The sequence below is a fragment of the Phodopus roborovskii genome, unplaced genomic scaffold (assembly GCF_943737965.1).
Source record: "Phodopus roborovskii unplaced genomic scaffold, PHOROB, whole genome shotgun sequence".
In the NCBI taxonomy this organism is placed as follows: domain Eukaryota; kingdom Metazoa; phylum Chordata; class Mammalia; order Rodentia; family Cricetidae; genus Phodopus; species Phodopus roborovskii.
The window spans coordinates 423,217-443,819 of record NW_026126433.1 but is presented as its reverse complement, the minus strand read 5'-3'; the positions used below and the strand labels follow the sequence as shown (position 1 = coordinate 443,819).

General features: G+C 44.0%; 1 protein-coding gene across 1 annotated transcript in view; it reads right to left on the bottom strand.

Annotated features, from left to right (window-relative positions):
• Positions 1-3,351: 3,351 nt before the first annotated feature.
• The window catches only part of Ankrd50 (ankyrin repeat domain containing 50), a 33,297-nt gene continuing 16,045 nt past the window's right edge, over positions 3,352-20,603 (bottom strand). Inside the window, exons 4-6 of the mRNA XM_051185779.1 lie at positions 14,734-14,963; positions 5,424-8,968; positions 3,352-3,778 (exon numbers count right to left, since the gene is read on the bottom strand). Coding sequence (XP_051041736.1) covers positions 5,427-8,968; positions 14,734-14,963 — 3,772 coding nt within the window. The 3' untranslated portion in view covers positions 3,352-3,778; positions 5,424-5,426. The remainder of the gene's footprint in view (positions 3,779-5,423; positions 8,969-14,733; positions 14,964-20,603) is intronic.

The following is a 20,603-nucleotide window of genomic DNA, read 5'->3' as shown; positions in this document are numbered from 1 at the left end:
CCATCAAGTGCATAAAAATGAGTGGAGGCAGAGTTTTCCTGTCCCATAGCTACTCTCAAATAATCACTCAGAGGATCAATACTAATTACAAATACTCAGCCAATAGCTCAGGCTTGTTATTAACTAGGTTTTACAACTTAGCCCACTTCTATTAATCTACATGCTGCCCTGAGGTTAATGGCCATTTTGTGTGTCTGACTAGTTCTTCATCTGGCTGGCAACTTTCTGGGTCCACCCTTCTTTATCCCTGCATCCTTGTTTTGGTTGTCCCACCTATAATTCCTGCCTGGCTATTGGCAAGTTAGCTTTTTATTAACAATGAAAGAGACACACATTTACAGTGTACAAAGATTGTTCCACAGCATATGAGTAAGTGAACGATTGCAGGAAATGGCGAGTTCTAGGGAACTACATTAAACCATAAAGTCATCTAGGAGAAATAACTCTTGGCTTTCCCTGGAAGGAACGGAACATACATAAACACTTGGGCTTGATGTTATGGTCATTGCTGGCCTTTGGCAGGGAAAGCAGTGTTCAGAGAAGGGACTCAGGCTTATTGAAGGAGGAGCACACATCTTTCACTTAGAAAACAACCCGTTTCCCCAGAACATTAAAAAACTATCTAGGGTAAGACTGTAGTAAAACTAAGAGGCATGCATGTATAGGGCACATCTGGTTACAGTAGAGAAAAGACAATGACAAGGAGTGCACATGTCAAAGGGAAGGGAGGAGACACAGAAAAGCCACCATTTATCAAAGCTGCACAAGAGAGTCTCCATCTTGGTCTTCTGGCTTCCTTCGACCAGTGTTCTCTCACCCATGTTTGTTTGTTTTTTTAATTATAAACTTAGAACAAGTTCTTACTGCAGGCACCTCATGCACGTGTTGCTACTTAAAGGATAAATTAAAACAAGGCATTTTGTGTAAAGCAAATAGATTTATTATGCACTTCATGTACATTGGGAAGTTTTCGCATAGTATAATACAAGGAATAAAATAAAACTTTACACTGTGAAATTCAATGTACATTTCAGGTTATTTACACACCCCACACAGCGCGAACAATAGAAAGAAGACATTTGTGGAAAGTGTTGACACAAAGCAAAACTAACAGTTGCATAGCCAAACAGCATAATGACTCGCTCCTGTCTCTGAAGTAAGGGACTGTTTTTGGCTGAGGAATCTGGTAGGGGTGGGAGAGAAAGGAACAAACGATATTTGCTGTACACCACAGGGTGCTGATTTCTGGTCCTCTTTTCCCCCAAACTTTCCTGGACCCCCTCTCCAGATGTTTACTTTTCTGACATTTTACCACTTGTCATACCAGTGACACTAACCTTAAGGAAGGGGTGTGAAGGAACGTTACAAAAAGTTATAAACACATGACATCGCACACAGCTGGATTTATAAAATTTAAATATTTGAATTTTAAAAATAGCTATTTATTATTTACTTGTGGGACTGTCTCTTATCTTTGTAATAGAGCAGAAGCCATTGTTTCTCCCCAGTTGTGGTACTATCCCCCTCCCTATTCCAAATTGAACACAGTGGAGTGGCTGCAGCACTCTGGTTAGACTGACTCTCACCAGAAGCCATTTTTGTTCTATTCTAAATCATAACTGAAAACAAAACAAATAAACAAAAACCCACCTTGAGGAATACTTATGAGAACCCTATTTTTCCAGCAGGCTCTCCTCCTACCAGCTGGTCCATGTATGTAAAGATGGCTACAAAAACACCTGGAAAATACAGATCCCTACTGCAATGAGCTGTCTTTGCCCTTTGGTCACAAGGTGCAATTTTGTAAAAGCAATAAAATTAAATAAATATGATTTCAATAATTCAAGATTAATAGAAAACTGGCAGCTTTCAGGGTTCTCTTCCCCCCAAAAAACAACCAACCAAACAAAAAACAATAAAAGATACACCTAATAAGAAGTCAGAGGGTCCTCTTCTATGGTAAATGTAGTGTGTGTGAGAGATGGAGTCACACTGGTCCTAGTAATAGGGTGTGATCACACTTATCAACAGATTCAGAAACACTTTTAAGGCTGCCTTGCAAGAGTCCTGTTAAGTGTCATTAATCAACGTCCCATAGGGACAAGAATTCAATCCATGAGACATTCACATTTGACTCGACAGTATCAACCATGCCATCACCTAAACTTTGAGTGAGTTCATCCATCAGCTGTCCTTCATCCTGGTTATGACTGACAAGATGACACACAGGAAATGAATTTGGCTGACATTGAAAAACAAAGCAAGGAAAAGCTAGCACAAAGACTGAAATGAGAATCACTCATCACAAGCAGTTACACAGCTGGCCTTCCACGAACAGCACCACTTGTGCCCTTCACACATGATGACCATTACTGGCCTCTCATTAAAACATTCCAAAGTTTTCAGTAGTAGCAATGGTTTTGTGCTTAATTTCCAAATTTTCTTTCCCAATTCCCCCTTAGCAACAGCATGAGGAGAGCAGAGAATCTCCAAGGCCTGGGAGATGAACAGGACTATAGTGCTCAATGGTCAAACCGCCCTTGGCTTTTAAATCATCCTGTTAAACATTTGCACAATCCATCTAACCTGCTCCATGTTCCTGGTGCCAATGCATCCCTTAATCATGGCATCCAGCCATCTTATGTACAGTTGTGCAGAGATGAAAACAGGTAAGAGAAATGTGTCCAGAAAAATGCAAGCCCATCACTTCTATCAAATTATAAAACATATGTGCTATGACTAATGGTTACTGGTATCACTTGTGGATAGCACATCATACATTCAAGAACATCCATCCCACCAAGTCATTTAAATGTACCCAATTGGTTCTGATTGGGGCTAATTTGGTTATGCAGTAACTGGCAAGTGGAAACAGCTCAGAGCAGTGAGCATTCAATCACAACGATAGATTACATAGATTCATTCAGCTGAAGGAGGTGAAGGCAGCCGGTGGATGATACAGGGATCAGAGTCATCCTTAGCTGGACCTGGAGCCTCTGTCTGCACATGTGCCCTAGGTACTAACTACTCTGTTCCTGAGAATGTCTAAGCTTCAGGAATGATGGTCTATCTACTTGCAATTGGGATGACAGGCAGGCAGAAGCTGGCTCAGAGCCTCTGTGAATGCACAGAGCTCTTCTGCCTGTTGTCAGAGTGGCCAGAGTTTGCCTGCTCTGTCATTCAGCCTTACATAGATGGTACTTGACTGGATCTAAACTACCAGACTCTTTACATCACCAGAATTGATGCTCGTGGAAAACTTGTCACAGTCATTTTTTTTTTTTTTTCACCTCCATGTGGCATTAACAAAGAAACTCATTTTTCTCCAATGCTGAAGGTTAGCAGACAGAAAACAGTTGCAAGAATTGCTTTATTGAGTAACATTTTTAAATACACAAGAACCAGGAACACCAGACAATGCGATGGGACTGAGTACACGCCACAACGCAAAAAAACAATAAATACGGAACACTGCCTTTGCGGAGACACCTGACTGTGGCACATGCACATTTACCAAATGGGAAAATACTCCAAACTGGGCTTGGTTGTATTGAGGAACCACAGTTTACATATCTATTTATTCAGTGTGGTGGAAACTGTGTCAGCATGGGAATTACGCTGCGAATGGCAGCCTTACTGGGTAGGCACATGACAGTACGTCAGGAAACAGTACCGAGGGAGTCACAGTCTGGCCAGCACATCCTCAGGTGTCTTGCTTCCATATGGCAGCTGGATGGCCATTCTGACCACAAGGCCTTCTGTTTCACAGAAGGGGAAACTGGAAAAAGAAAGAAAAAAAAAATTACTAAACTTTTCTTGTAATGACAGTTGTAAGACCTTATAAAAGAAAATTATTCTACCAAATATTTTTCTTCTATCATGTTTTTACTAATTGACACAGATGTAATACTTTATTTTCATAGGAGATATTATGAGTTTGCTTGCACGTGCAGGGAGGGGGTGTTATACAGTCAGAACCAAGTATTTAGAGGAGTATTTTTGAATGACCTTGGATTGGCCATCCATCTGTCTTCACATAATGATGTTTAGTGTTAGGAGATATTTGTAATGATAGTTAATTTTTTAAATTCCTAAACTGTGTCACCAGAGACAAGAGGAGCAGGGATGGAGATACCAGCTTGCCTGTGTGTGGCCATCACCAGAAGTCAGGTCTTTTGTAAAGTTGCTGAACATCAGACAACATGCTTAATGAAATCTTCAGTTTATTTTTAACATGGAAATATGCCTCTGAGGAGCACCCAAGGTGTGAACTTGAGCTCCTGCTACTTCTCTACCCACTTTTACCTATACAGTGAAGTCTCTTTTGAGATAAAGAATAAAAAAGATTCTTATTTAGTTAAAAAAAAAAAAAAAAAAAAAAAAAACCAAACCAAAACAAAAAAAAACCTTAATGATCTGAACCTAATATATGCTCTCCATATCTTGCCCCTAAATATGTTAATAAGTAAATGCTAACCCATACCCTTCCATGGTCCACACCTGTTCATTTTACACGCAAACACCAATAGATTTCTATGAGAGTTACTATAATAAGATTTGATTACCAATTTAAATCTGTGATCTGTTTCTGGATGAAACATCGAAACTAACATTTGGGCCAACTACCTACTAGGCACAGCCCAGTGCTTCAAAAGCAAATAATGAATGCTTAGAAAACAGCAATGTTCCTACCAGAAATCTCCTGGTAGAGGGGAATAGTAATACAGGAAAAAACTCTTAATATAGAATTGATAGATGATATATTCATCTGTTCATCTACTTATCCAGTATGTTTTTACTGAAACACTGCCACAGGTTCAAACAGTAGTCCAAGCATATGAACTCAGCACCGAATACAAACACAACCCTTCAGTTTAACATTTTGAGGGGTAGGGGGAAGGGAAAGGGGAGTAGAGAGTAAATAGTAAATAAGTATCTATGTATGTATGTATGTATGTATGTATGTATGTATGTATCATCAACTGAATATCATGTCACTCATTGTTTCTATTTCTATATTCTATTATCTTCTCATTATTTATATAGCTACATATCTCTTACTTATCTATGTCTATTACCTATTATCTATCTTATCATCCATGTATGTATGTATCCATTACCAATCTATCATCTATTTGTATCTATTACCTATGTACACATCAACATATCTATCATTTATCTACTGTCTATTACCGATTAGCTATCCTATCATCTGTCTATGCATCTGTATCATTCCTATGTCACTTACGTGCTTTGGATAGGAGCTAGAGTTTGGAGAACTCACACTGAGCAGACTGGCTGGGATGAGATCCCACACACATAGAGGGAAGGTGCCTGAAAGGCTTTATGAGCACCAGGAAAATGATATTTTAAGGAACAGGAATGCCCCTTTGGCCCCTTTATCCTTTCCTCTGCATTCTTACCTCTCACAAGGGCGTTTCCTTCTTGTAGTTGAAGCTGGGATCAGAGCCCTCAATTTGGAGCTTCAGGGCTTGTTTAAGATTCAGCTCAGTCTCTGAGGGAGGGAACCCCTCCAGCACCTCCTGATGCCCTCGCTCCTGCACTGTTCGAGGGACAGAGACCCTGCCCAGGAACACCTGATTGCTCTGCAGATGGTAATTGGGGTTGGTCATTATCCCATTCCTCTTCTTCTGCTCACCGCTCTGCTGGTGGATGAGAAACTGCGGCTGGACGCGGCTGCCGTCCTGAGACGAAGGGACCACAATCTTACACTGAGATTCACCCAGTGTCTGTTTAGGTGGGCTACTCCCAGACTTAGTGACAGGGCCTCTTTTGTCAAACTGAGTCATTTCATATTCTAGAACCTTTGGCTGTGAGGAATTGTTTTGTTTAGCTTTCTTCCCAGCTGACCCAGACTTGCTGGAGTTTTCTGATTTGCCTCCTTTATTTGATTTTGTTGACTTCAAACTTGGTTTTACTTGGCTCCATTCAAACTCACTACTGGGAGAATTATGGCTGTGTCCTAAGGACTGGGTTGTGGAGGAGGGGGACACGACCGACTGCCTGCTCCTGCTTCGAGGCAGTGAATGCTGTTGGATTTGCTCCGTGAACGACAGGCTATGGAAACTGTCAATGGGCACCGTTTGAGCTGTGGCTGTGGAGGAAGTTGTTCTCAGAGATGAATTTTTGGAGCTTTTCAGGGAATTGTTAGACAGAGATGACTTCTGCCGATCCACAGTTGAGTCTGGAGACTCTGACGGAGAGCTGAAGGCATGAGCTGGCCCATTGGGCAGGCCCCGGAGGGAAGGCTGCAAGTCCCCTCCACCAGTACCCCCAGAGCTGTTGGACCTGATGGTCAGTGACTGCATCTTGGACGGAGCTGACTGTGGAGGCTTCTGCTCCATTGTGTGGACAGGGGAAGGGGAGCAGCCATTCAGACTGGAAGCACCGTATTTTTCCAACAACTTAATGATTTGAGAATGCCCATTTTTGGCTGCCACTCTCATGGCGGTACGTCCAAATTGGTCGGCGTGATTGGGGTCAGCGCCATGCTCTAGCAACACCTGCACCACGTCCACATGTCCCTCCTGGGCCGCGATGCAGAGGGCTGTGGCGCCTTGGTTGCACGTGTGGTCCACCACAGCGCCGTGTTCTATCAGAAGCTGGACCACTTTGACATGGCCCTGCCAGGCCGCAGACTGCAAGGCTGAGCGCTTCTCATTGTCTGCTGCATTGACATCAGCATGGCAGGCAATAAGCACCCGAACCATCTCCACATGACCCTGCCAGCAGGAGACGTGCAGTGCTGTCCTTCCCTCCGCATCGCTGGCCTCCACGTTTGCACCATTTTCCAAAAAATACTCGGCCATCGTAAGCTGGTTCTCTAAGGCCAATATGTAAAGCGTGGGCCGCCCATCGGCATCTTTGTAGTTCACATCGGCCCCATGGCTAAAGAGTAATTCCACAATGTCCCGGTGTCCTTCCAGGGCAGCAACACGCAAGGCATTTCTCCCATCATAGCCTCTCTGGTCTATGTTGGATTTGTTCTCCAGCAGGATTTGGACACAGTCATAATGGCCCTCCTGTGAGGCCAAAATGAAGGGAATGCGCCCGTCATTGTCAATCTCATTTGTTCTAGCACCTTGTTCGATGAGAGCTTCACATATTAACCTGTGACCCTCAAAAGCTGCCATGTGGAGAGGTGTCCAGCCAGCATCATCTCGGTGGCTCTCGTCTAAGCCTCTGTCCAGGAGAGTGCGCACTACTTCCACATTCCCCTGTGCCGAAGCTATGCTGAGGACTGTCCGGCCTTCACTGTCGATGCTGTCCACAGCTGCGCCCCAGAACAGAAGTGTGTTGACTACAGAAGCATGCCCCATGGAAGCTGCAGCCAGCAGGGGCGTCCGCCCATTGTTATCCGTGTGATCAACATCTGCTCCTCCTTCTAGAAGCAGGTCTACCACATCCACATGGCCTTCGTAGGCTGCCACCAGCAAGGGGGTCATGCCATCCTTGTCACAGTGATCTACCTCAGCCCCTCGATCAATCAAAAGGCTTACAACTGACGCGTGTCCTTTGCTTGCAGGCACACACAGTGCAGCCACAGAGAGAGCGGTTCTGCCATCCACATCCTCGTGGTTTACCTCTGCACCATGGTCCAGCAGGTGCTCTACGATCTCTCTGTGACCCATGTACGCTGCAGCTATCAGTGCAGTTCTCCCTTCATTGTCAGCTTTGTTGACCTCGGCACCATGCTGTAGCAGGTTCAGGACGATGTCCTCGTGGCCACCCCAGGCTGCTGCACGCAGAGCCGTCCGGCTGTCTGCATCCGCACAGTCTACCTTTACGCCAGCGTAAAGCAGGGCAGACACAACCTCGGTGTGGCCTCCCCACGCAGCAGACCTCAGGGCTGTCCAACCGTCCTGATCGGTATGATTGATATTGGCTCCACACCCAATCAAGCAGTTAACAACCTTTGTGTGCCCTTGTCTAGCAGCGAGAGTGAGTGGTGTGTGTCCATGGGAGTCTTCAATCTCTAAATCTGCTCCCCTGGAGACAAGCAAATTCACAACATCCAGACTGCCACTGTATGCAGCATTGGCCAGCAGAGTTCTCCCATTGGAATCACACTGATTGACAGAAGCCCCGTTATCCAGTAATGTTCTAATGGAGTCCTCTCTCTCGAGGGCTTGCCGGACGATACAAGAAGTGCGATCGTCCTCGCTGTTGACATGAGCACCGGCTCGGATCAGCAGCTGCAGCACCTCTTGCTCCTTGGGTATTAAGGTGGACAGAGAGTCTTTGACCGGGGTGCCATTCCAGATCATCCACAGTGCCAGTTCAGCTGGTTCCAACTGCAGATTTGAATTAATCAAGTGCAAGGCAAATTCTTGTGCCTCCAGTGGTGTCAGGTTCCGGGCCTGGCAGGTGTAGCTCATGGCCAGCATCCTGTGACCTTCTGCGGCATTGCACAGGTACTTCTGGGTACAGTGCTTCACATCCAAGAGCCACTCGGCAAAGCTGTGGTGAAACAGAATCTTGGTGCTGCCCAACCCATCCACCAAGAGCTTGGAGAGGACATCCAGCTTGCGCTGAAAGTCTTCCAAGGTTAGAGACATATTTTTGGTCCACACTGCATGGTACAACTCTGTCATCGTCAGGGGCCGGCAGGCCGCAAGGATCACGTTCAGAATGGGCTGGACTTTGGCAAACTGTTTTCGGACAAAAAGTCTCTGGCAGAGCCAGAGATAGAGACCGTTCAGAGTTCCTGGGATGTCTCGGATCTCCCGAAGCATGATGAAATTCTCTACGACTCCGTCCAGCACGCGCTCTAGATACAGGAAACACCCGCTGCTCTTGATGTGCAGCTGGTTCAGAGTCTCCGCCGTCTCCTTGGTGAGGTGCTGCCGGAGTGCCTCCTCTTGATCCAGGCGATGGAGGATGTACTGCTGTACGTCCTTCACGATGTACGCCTTCCTAAGGTCGTCCAAACTGATCTTCCGGAAACCTGCAGAAGATGGCCAGGCAGAGTAAGTAGAATGTAGAGGTGGGCACGTGTGATGAGAATGAACCAAAGCAAATAACCTGACTCATGGGTTAGTATTAATAAGAGAATCCATCAATACCTGCTAGGATGTAAAGCCGCTTTTGTCATGGGGAAACACATGACAAAGCAGTGAATTCATTTTCCTACCAAAAATTTGGCTAGTACTTGTAGCTCAATAACTACTTAAGGCCCTCTGCAAGAAGCATTAAGTGGAAACAGACAGACATACAGAGTTACATCTTGTGAAGAGACACTCTAAATATCAAAGTTTTTACAGGATGACCTTTTTCTCACAAGTAAGAGCTATTTCCACCCATCCGTTTAACTTCACATCAGCATTAATGTGAATGGTTTATATCAAAACAGGGCATCACTAGTCACTCTCTTTATATTACATTGCTTTATGGTACCAAATTAAAACAATTAGATCTCAGACTATCAAGAAATAGCTGGAACCAATGAAGATGCAAATTTGTAAAACTCTAGCACTGTAAAAATAAAGCCACTTACTGCAAGTCAACCAAAACTAAAACTACACTAGTGATGGTTACTCTGAGTTCTTCAGAGCAGACTATGACAGCAGTGGTTCGCAACCTGTGGGTTGTGACTCCTTTGAGGGTCACATTTCAGATATCCTGAAGATCAGATATTTACATTACGATTCATAACAGCAGAAAAATTATAGTTATGAAGTAGCAATAAAATAATTTTATGGTTGGGGGTCATCACAACACAAAGAACTATTTTAAAGAGTCACAATACAGCATTAGAGAAGTTGAGAACCACTGTTATAAAGGGACATCAATGTACAGACCTGGATTTGTTAGACAACTACTTGTCTCATGGAAGTAAAAGCTACAAATAAACTTATTAAGGCTGGTGTGTGTGTGGAACAGCCATCCCAAAATCACTCAAGAGCAGCACAAGGCAAGACTGCAGGTAACCTTTAGAGAAAAGGCACTCCAGAAAGGATCACGGAGTGTTTGACATCAGCAGCAGCCTCAGGTAGAGTCCCATGCTGTGCTGGGGATTATGAATAAACAGTGGGTCACTTGGTGAGTGTGGATAAGTCAAAGGTGATTCTGACATCTGTCTTGACCAACAGGACTGAAAAGGCGTCATTGAAAAACAAGCAGTATGTCTCAGAAGAAGACTGACCACTTCAACTATCTGAACCCAAGCTTGAAATACCTGAAGAAATTTTTTTTAAAAAGCACAATCTTCCAACAACCAACAAGATGAAATAACTCATATACAAGCCCTTTTATAGAGTAGAATCTATAAACACACACACACACACACACACACACACACACACACACACACACACACACAATCCTCCACATCACAAGATAAACTCTGAAAGAAGTTTATCTGAACTCTGAAAGGAAGGTTTAGAATTGAGTCTGGCCTCTCTTGCATTCTTGACCATGTTAAAATGTACTTCGTAGCACTGCCTTAGCCGTGTTACTGCCTAGTGTGCATTCACTTGAGCTTTTCTTCCATAAGGTGAATACTCAGCTGCCTAATGAATTCATGTGTGTGCCTCACGCTGTGTTCCTTTAGAAAACACACTTCAACCAAAGCACATTAGAAAAGGAAAAGCTGGGCAGTGGTGTGAACCTTTAATCCCAGCACTTGGGAGGCAGAGGCAGGTGGATTCTATGAGTTTGAGGTCAGCCTGGTCTACAGCCAGAGTACCAGAATAGCCAGGGTTATACAGAAAAACTCTTGTCTTGAAAACCGAAATCAAAAAGACTCAAAAGGCCACACTTTATTTTGCTTTCATTTAATGGCTGTATTTTAAGTGCTAAAAGTTTTATAAGCATAATTTGGCCAGTGGCATCTTCGATTTGGGCTGTTTACCGATAAGTGGAGATTTAATTATTTTAATTTGATAACATAAAATAAACCCTCACAACATAAAGAAAGGCTGAGCAAACCCCTAGGAATGTCTGACTTTCCACAGATCCCAGCCATTTGAGATGACTGGCCTCTTCCTGTATGTTCATTTCCTTTTTGATTTACAAAGTCATTAAAACAGTTTAGGGAGGTGGTGCATGCCTGTAATCCCAGTATTAGGAAGCTGAGGCAGGAGGGTTATGAATTTGAGGCCAGGCCAGGGTACACAGCAAGGTCTAGGCTTGTGGCTAATAAATAAAACAACTCTAAAGTGGTATGTAATAGTGTTTTAAAGTTTCCAAGATTGTGTGCACACAGACTGATCTATGTGAAAGATTATACAACCATTATGCATAAATATCTATAATTTAAGCTAATTAACTAAGATCATCTGATGAAAACTTGAGATAACAAAAACAGAATTGGGCTAAGCCTCCACAGGGCCAGGCCTGATGCCTTCAAAGTGGGATAAAGAAAATGTATTGAGTCAGCTCTCCTTGTGTGTGTGTGTAGTACTGGGGACTGAATGCTGGGAAAGGGCTCTTACCCATTGGCTACATGCACTGTAAGTCTTCACTCACACACCTGTCGTGTGCACTGTGAAGGAGGTTTTCCTACCTAATTAAATGAGTCAAGTCCAAGCACAGATTACTGCCCGAGTCACCCAATGTGACTGAAGGGGTCAGCATCAAGGCTTTGTGTGAGATGGAAGGAGGAGGAGGTGGAACACAGAATGCATACTATGCAGATGGATACAAAATGGTTACAACTTGAAACACAATCTCTCCCCAAATCTAGAGTGATGTGGATTTAAGAAGAATTGATATTTAGCACCTGTAACAGTTATGTTCAATAAGATAGGATTAGGGCAGAGGGTAGGCAGCTTGTGCCAACAATCCTAGGGAGGCAGAAGCAGGAAGACTGTTACAGGTTTAAGGTACACATAGTAAGGCCTGTTCCAGCCAGAGCAAGACTTAGTGGCAAAAACAAAACCGAAATAAGAGCAGAGGTTTAGTTTAGCACAGTAGTACAAAGCTCTGGACTGAGCTGCAGCACCTAAGGAAGAAAGTACATACACGCACACAAGTACACACATGCACGCACACAGGCACGGGCGTGCACAGAACTGAATTATCCACTGACCAACAACCTTAAACACTGACAATAACTATTTATTGGGTTACTCATATTGGAACTGAGCTCCACACTCACATGGGGAAGTTCCCACAGAGCCTTCTCTTTGAGTTCAGGTCTCTCACTGGCCTGGAACTCACCACGTAGGCTGGGCTGCCTGGCCAAGGAGTCCGAGGACCACTCATGTCTGCCTCTCTACCAAGGAGCCTATCACACCCAGCTTTTTATGTGGGTCCTGGAGCAGGTGCTCTGACAAACGGACCATCTCCCCAGACCCACTGAACCACTTTTCTAATTTCAGTAAAATATTTCAATGGGTATGATACTCCTGGTGCTGCCTAAACAAACAGGTTTGAGTCTCTGCTCACATATCAGGGCACATAGTCATACCCTGACAGGGCCTGACCCCATGCTTACAGACACGTGCTCACACTGTCAGCACCCTGTTTTCACAGAGACTGCATCATAATTGAGAGGATGGTCAGTAAACACTCACATGAAATCCAGACAAAATTTAAGTGATGCTAGATCCATGAAGACAATAAAACCAGATGGGGTGAGTGTGTGACTATGAAGGAGGGAGCCACATATAAACAAGAATGGGAAACAGTCTATGTGTGAATGTCCTATTTGGGTAGTGACCTAAGTGGGAAGATGGCAAGAAGTTCAGGAGATGAACACTTTAGCAGAACATCATGTGCAAACCCGTAAACCAGATGAAGCAACCTGACTTTGCAAACGCTGGCTGAAGAGGATGCAGAGGGAGCCCTCATGCTGAGGCAGGCATGGAAATCACTCATGCACAAAGACTGTAAGTAGAAGTAACCCAGGTCCATGATGGACACAATTCCTAACTCAGCAAGTCCAAGTGGACTGGAGGACAGAGGATCGTTGACCATGCCATTCTGGCAACTGAGGCTAAGTATCTCATCCAAAATGTCTGGAATGGGAAGATTCTGTAATATCTGTATAGACATATGGAAAACAGAAACCACCGCCAAGCACAGAGCCCGTCTGTATCATATGTACATTATGCACACAGCCTGGAATCGCAGGTGATCTTTTAAATATCTCACAAAACAAAATCTGGACTCGGAATTGTTCTTGGATAACTCAGTTTTTGGATTTTGGAGCATTTAGGGTTTTAGGTCTGAGATGAAAGCATAAGGATAATCTAGATGCCAAGGGACAAGGAAAATAAAGGATGAAGAGGAGGCCTGTCATCTTACTTTGGGTTCTTATTGCTGTGATGAAACACTATGACCAAAAGCAACTTGGGAAGGAAAGGGTTTATTTCATAGTATATCTTGTTCTCCGTCATCCAAGGAAACTTAGGGTAGGAAGCTGGAGGCAGGGGCTGACTCAAAAGATCAACAAACAACACTGTTTGCTACTTTGCTCTTCCTGGTTTGTTCAGCCTGCTTTCTTTATACAACCCAGGGTCATCTGCCTGGAATGGCACCGCCCACAGTGGGCTAGGACCTCCAACATCAATTGTCACTCAAGAAACTGCCACACAGGCTTGCACACAGGCCAATCTTGTTCACAACTGAGGTTCCATCTTTCTGAGTGTCTCTAGCCAGCACACTTGTTCATAAGAAAGACTACCCAGCGGATGAGACCAAAGACCCAGCAACAATAGGAATTCAGGTCAAAATGGAATTTTATTTACAAATGAGATGACTAGAATTAGAGCAATGTGTATGAAGCCCTTACCATGCCTCAGGCACATCTAACCTCATAGGACCCCATTTTACAGACAGGAAACAGGAGGTTAGGCAAGCTGCCTGAGGTCACAAAGACAGTGGGTACAATGTGTACCCGTTGTAATGACTCATTTATGCAAACAGAAGACTATAGCTTGGGGCTGGAGAGATGCTCAGGGGTTATAGCATGTGCTACTTTTGCAAGTGAGCTGAGTTTGGTTCCCAGCATCTCCACTGGGCAGCTCACAACTGTCTGTAACTCCAGTTAGAGGATATGTGGAACTCAAGTGTACACATGCACACACACTTAAAAATGAAATGTAAAAGTTCATAATGTATACAGAACACAAAACAAGCTGATGATACTGGATAACTTGGATAGGGAGAAAAGAGACTATACCATACACAGGGGCTGCCACATAGCACTGGCTATGGTCACACCAGAACCTTTCTGTGTGGCCTTAGATTATATGAAGTGCTCTACTTAGCCCTGTCATGATGAAAGGAATGCACATGAGAACCTCTTGCAGGACTTCAGGAGCCATGGGAGAGATCCTGACTAATGACTAATGAGCAGTAAAGTGAATGGACGTACTGAAAAAGAACACAGCTAATTAATCACTGAGTCTTACATGGGAAGAGGGAAAGATCGTTTTTCTATGTGCACACATTCATGTGTGTTGGAGGCCAAGGAATAACTTTGGCTATCACTCTTTTTCTCAGAGCAATTCACCATTTTCTTTGGGACAAATTCTATGCCTATCTGTCTGCCTGAGTCCACGGAAAGAATTTTGGGAAAAAGCCAATGTAAGTGATTTTTTAAAACACACCACGTTTTATTTTTAATATGATCTTAAGGTATGGTGGCCAGAGGCTAAGAGGGTTTATGCAGCAGTTAGGCCTCCACCCACGTATTCTGCTCCCTAGAAGAAACCCAGCCAGTTCTGGAGCACACAACACTCTGGGCATCACAATCTTGCTTACCAGTGAACATTTTAGTGACAGCCCTACTCTGTTTCCGGGCAGAGCAGAGAAGCAGTAGCCACGGGGGGAAGAACTCGTGGTGACCAGCCAAGAGCTCTGCCACAGTCCCAGAGAGGCTGGGCGATGTCTGCTCCCCTTCCATCAAATTGCAGCCTTCGTCCACCGAGTCAACCAGCAGGTAGAGGCTCTGTGAGGGCGGCTTCATCCCCAGGAGTGGGAGCAGCACACACCTGTAAGACAGCCACAGAGCAGGTCAATGTCACCAACAGAGCATTGGAATTCACAGTCTGCATGTTGGCATTATTAGTTATAATGTTATAAAAATGAAGACACTTCAGATAAAAAAAAATGTATCTTCTAAGTAGCTTATTCCTCAATAGTATCAACTTCCACAGTACAATGAGTATTGTGCACTTGCCTGTGTATGTGCTGTGACTCAATGTAATTAAGGGTCATAGGAACTGCATGAAGCTAGGTTTCAACACTCTTCCTAGTGTTCTTTGTCACTTATAAAATGCTTAGACTGACCATGTGGTGAAAACATACAAACTTGGAGGACACAATAGCATGAAGAAACCTAATGTCTAGGTTTGGTTTTTGATCAACTTGACACAAGTTAGGGTCATCTGGGAAGAAAGAGCTTCAGCTCAAAATAATGACTCCATTATACAGGTCTGTGGGCAAGTCTAGTCTGGACTGCATTTTCTTGATAATCACTGATGTGGGAGGATCCAGCCCACTGTGAATAATGCCACCCTGAGCAGGTGGTCCTGGGACGTATAAGAAAGTAGGCTGAGAAAGCCATGATGAACAAGCCAATAAGCAGAGCTCTTTTATGGTCTGAGTCAGGTCCTGCTTCGAGGTTCCTGCCTTGAGTTCTAGCCTGATTCCCCTCAGTGATGCTACCTGGAAATATAAGATAAGATAAAATAAACCCTTTCCTCTTCAAGTTGCTTTTGGTCATGGTCATGATACAAACTTCAGTAGGTCAGAAATTAGCACTAAGAGTGGGGTACTGTGGTGTTAGATCTGACCATATTGTTTTAGGGAGGATTGTAGAAATGCTTGGAACTATGGACTGGAAACACCAGAGTGCCCAGAGCTTAATGAACTGTTGTGGGAAGTTGGAAGATAACACAGAGAGCAGTGCAGACAATGGAGGCCTGCCTTGTGAAGTTTCAGAGGGAAGCAAAGACTCTACTGGGGCAATGGTGTGATACTTTGTATTAAAAATCTGTTGTGTGGTCAGCTGGAGCCAAATACTCAGCCATGATTAACAAGAGAGCATAACTACTCAAGTGAAATCTTCACTTTGCTGGGACAACCAACACTGGTCAACTGGGGCTGAAGAATCTGCTCTGATAAAGAGGTGAAATCCACAAAATATTTCCTCAGGATTGACACACAGAAGCTGTGGTCCAGAGATGCCAAGTCTGTACCTTGTGCTGGCAGTTGAACTATGTGATGTGTAAGAGTTTCCCAAGTGGTACTGGTGTGGTTTTAGTTTTGAAGGCATGAAGGGGTCATGGAAAGCAGATGAGACTTGGCACTGTGTATGGCCAGGAGAGACCAGTGGTGAAGATACAGCCTCAGCTGCACCAGGATTAAAGGGGTCATGTAGAGATGAGGCTTGGTACAATGTGGCAGGGCCAAAGGCCCTGAAAAGAGCAGAGCAGAGCAGAGGTTACTAGTAAAGGATAGTCCAATTGCAATGGAGACCTCAGCATTTTTTGAAATGCCAGTACCATGAGATGACCACCAAGGACAGCAGCAGCTATAGGAGGGGACAAGCTGGGTGTGCTGTGCATGGCAGAGCTGGAAAAGTGGAGATGCCTACACTCTCTGGAGCCTAGGACACTGCAAGTCCCAGATGAACTTTAAGTTGTCTGCACTGCTGGAGGTTGGCTTTGTTTTGACCTGTGATTGTGCCCTAATTCTTCCCTCTTGGGGTAAGAAAGTATCTAACTTATTTTTAATTTTACACATACCTACAGTTAATAGATTATCTTAGTTAGGGTTACCATTGCCATGTGAAAGAGTCTAGAGCACTGTGAGAGGTATTACCCCTGGGCCAGGCCCCAGTAGTCCAGGGAGAAAGCAAACTGAGCAAGCCAGTAAGCTGCACTATTGCTTCCATTCCTGCCCTGAGTTCCCTCTATGATGAACTACAATGTAGGCTGAAATAATCCCTTTCTTTCTTAGGCTGCCTTTGGTTATGGACTTTTAGCACAGCAACAGAAAAACAGCTAATAGACCTATCAAATGCTTTACAGAATTTACAAGTGTTTTATGAACATTTCTCACAGGGGACCTGCACATAGAGAAGGTCTAAACCATATTCACTTTAAAAGACTGTGAAGTAGTAATTTTGCCACTTTTCATTGTACAGCACACACCACAATGAAGCCATCTGTTTTCTATCTATGTTGTATTTATTTAGATTTGGGGGAATCATCTGCCAGGCTTTGGGGGATGTTAAGAACAAAGTCCCAGTTCTCCTGATGCTTATACTCCAAAGAGAAAACAAAATAGTGACATTCAACAAGCCTACTGTACGCCTACTACTGCACCTTACCCTACGTAGTATTTTGTCTGCTGTGAACACAAAGGTTGATTCAAACCAACCCACCCATCCACCCACCAACCAAGCAACCAAGCAAGTGACTAGTTACACAGGTTAGTCCAGCATTCCCCAAACACACATCTCTTACATGAACCAAAGAGCCCTGTTCTTGGTAGCTACCACTCACAGCTAGATGAGTTTGAATGAACTTCAGTGTTTGCAGTTTCATCTAGAACCCATAATAGAAACACTAAGATGCATGCCACCTTAGATGAACAAACTGCACATATCACACAAGAGGCTGCCACAGCAACAGAAAGGAAAACTGAAAACAACAGGCTAAGAGATTAACACAGCCTCCCTTCCAAGAGAATGGACCAAGATTAAAAAAGTTTTGTGTCTGAGTGTATCAAAATGGTTTCCCAAGAAAGCAGGATTACAGGGATGTGATCTAGAACCTGACTGTGGGAAAGTGTACCCAATAAAGAGTGCAGAGGGTAATTCTAGGAGTGACAGGATCCTCAAACTGTGTAAAGAAATATTGTTTTATCTTGCCTGCCAAAGGCACCTGCCTGGTTTAATAGAGCTGAATGTCCAACAGCTAGGCAGGAGAGAATAGGTGGTACATCCAGAGAAAGAAAGAAACTCTGGGAAAAAGAGTCAAGAGACGCCAGTGAGATATGAAGGAAAGCAGACACACATTATGGAAAAAAAGGTAACAAGCCATGCGGCAAAACGTAGATTATAAAATTATAAGAGCTAGTTGGGAACAAGCCTAAGCTAAAAGCCAAGCTTTCATAATTAGTAAGTCTCCGTGTGTCATTATTTGGGAGCTGGCAGTTCCCAAGAAAAAGTTCAACACAAGAAGGTCCTACTACATATTATCACTGATTCTACATTTGTCAAAATCATAGAACTGTACAAAAGTACAAAAGCCACTATTATTGCATGAAAACTAAAGTTATTAACACAGTATATAATAAGATATTCAAGAAAAATATAGTAAGCCTCTCCTGGTAATGTGTCCCTTGGTGTGGGAGTATGAATTCTCAGTAGCCTGACTCTGCTTTTTACACACTAATGCTGAGCAAGCCATTACACAGAAAGCCTTTGTTCATGGGCTAGCCTGGCCAGGACCTTCAATCCCATCATTACTCCTCAAGCTACCAAGGTCCACCCTGCCCTGGCAGCATGCTGAGTCAACTACAGGTTTCTGTTTCCAGGCTCTAACCAATAATTGTTACTTATCCATTCCCCCCAACTTTGTGGGCCTGCCTGTGGGCCTTTGAACAGACCCCCTCTCATGCCAGAACCCTCCTTGTACGCCTGCTACCATGCTCACTCTCCTCTCCATCCTCAGAGCTCAGTTCAAATACACCCAGAGAAGAGTGGGATTGCACTGCTCACTCTGCAACACGACACAGGAAGAGTGCTGCAAACATACACTGCTCAAAAGCCCTCAATAACTGGGACTCATCAAACCACCAAGGAAGTGGTAGCATAGCATCTACCTTCCTGATCTCTAAGGGAAGAGGAGGAGTTGCCAGGAAAACTCACCTTTTCCCTACCAACAGCTCACCCAGGACCCTGTTAAGAGTTACTTATGTTTGCTGGGTGAATGGATGAGTGGTCTGATATATAAAGATTTTTATCCCAAATACATAAAAAATTCACAACACTCAAGAATAGGAATACTACAACTCCAGTACGGCCAGGACAGTGTTCTTCATTCCCAAAAGTGAACATAAACGACTCACTGTTGGCTTCCACTCGGCTCCTGTGGGCTTGTGGTGATTGGCTTTATGTGTTAACCTGACTGGGCTACAGAATACCCACATGTGGTCTTCTGTTCTTCTGGGTGTTTCTAAGGTTCAAAAGAGTGGCTCTCACCCAGTCAGCCAGAAGCTAACTGCCTGAGTTGGGACATCAGTTTATTCTTTTCTTCAAGTTCAAAAGCATCAGCTGTTTGGGTCTTGAGAACATGAGCTTTGCACTGAGAACTTGCACCACTCACTGCCCTGATTCAGGTCAGCTTTCCTAGGTCCCCAGACTGCTAACTGCACACTCACACCTTGTAGTTCTCAGCATACATCACCATGGAAGCAATTTCCTTAGAATTAATCCATTTACTACAACTTCTATGGAACATTTTGAGGGCTTACATGTTACTTTCTATGTACTCTGAGGATTTCTATGTAGATTCCTTACCTTGGATCTACACAGCACATTTTGCCACCTGCCCCTTTCTACAGGGTGCTGGGAAGGCACTTCATTCCACCATACTGAAGAAGGGCTCATTTTGTGATTTCTTTTAGGTTTAGGTTCTTGGAATAAACAAATGAAACTATTCTGAGAACACACTGGACCTATAAAGATACACAGTGTCACGTATTACAAGAAGGTAACCCAGCTGCAGGACATCTGTAATCCATAAATTCAGTAGGGCTGTTATAGTCCATGTAACAGTGGGGACTTGAACCTTCTCAGACACCAGAAATGTCCTGAGGAATACCTGATGCCAACTCTGGGAGTGTAGTCTCAATAAAGTAGAAGCAGCGTGACCTGATCCCTCCATTTCTGACAAATAAACACATATTCTCACTGTTAGGACATGGCTGCTGGTGCAAACCTTGGCTGGCACGACCTTGAGTAGTCCCGCTGCCCCACTGCTGAGGAGGGAAATGCAAATTCCGGAAGAGAGAGAGAGAGAGAGAGAGAGAGAGAGAGAGAGAGAGAGAGAGAGAATGTGTGTACACACATGAGCTTGCCTGTTTAAACACTTAGTTTAAAGGACATTTAAAAAAAAATACATACTCAAAACTAGTAAGTGAAAAAACAGCAGAACCTAAAAATGGGATAAGACAAACAAACAACCAAAGAAACAAAACAAGCAAACAAAAACCTAAAATACAACAATTTCCAGTAGGTTACATTAACTGCAATTACATTTTAAAAAGGGCAAGTCCAACAGTGACCTACCAAAGGCTCCCTGTGCTGGACAGTTTATGTCAACTTGACACAAGCTAATGTCATCTGAAAAGAAAGAACCTCAACTAAGAAAAATACTTCCATAAGATGGCTGTAGGAAATTAGTAATGACAAGGGAGGGTCCAGCCCAATGTGGTAGTACTATCTCTGGGCTGGTGGTTCTGAGTTCTGTAGGAAAGCAGGCTGAGCAAGCCTCAGTGAACAAGCCAGTGAGCAGCATCCCTCTATAGCCTCTGCATTAGCTCCTGCCTCCAGGTTCCTGCCCTGACTTCCCTCAGTGATGGACTGTTACCTGGAAGTGTAAGCTGACATAAACCCT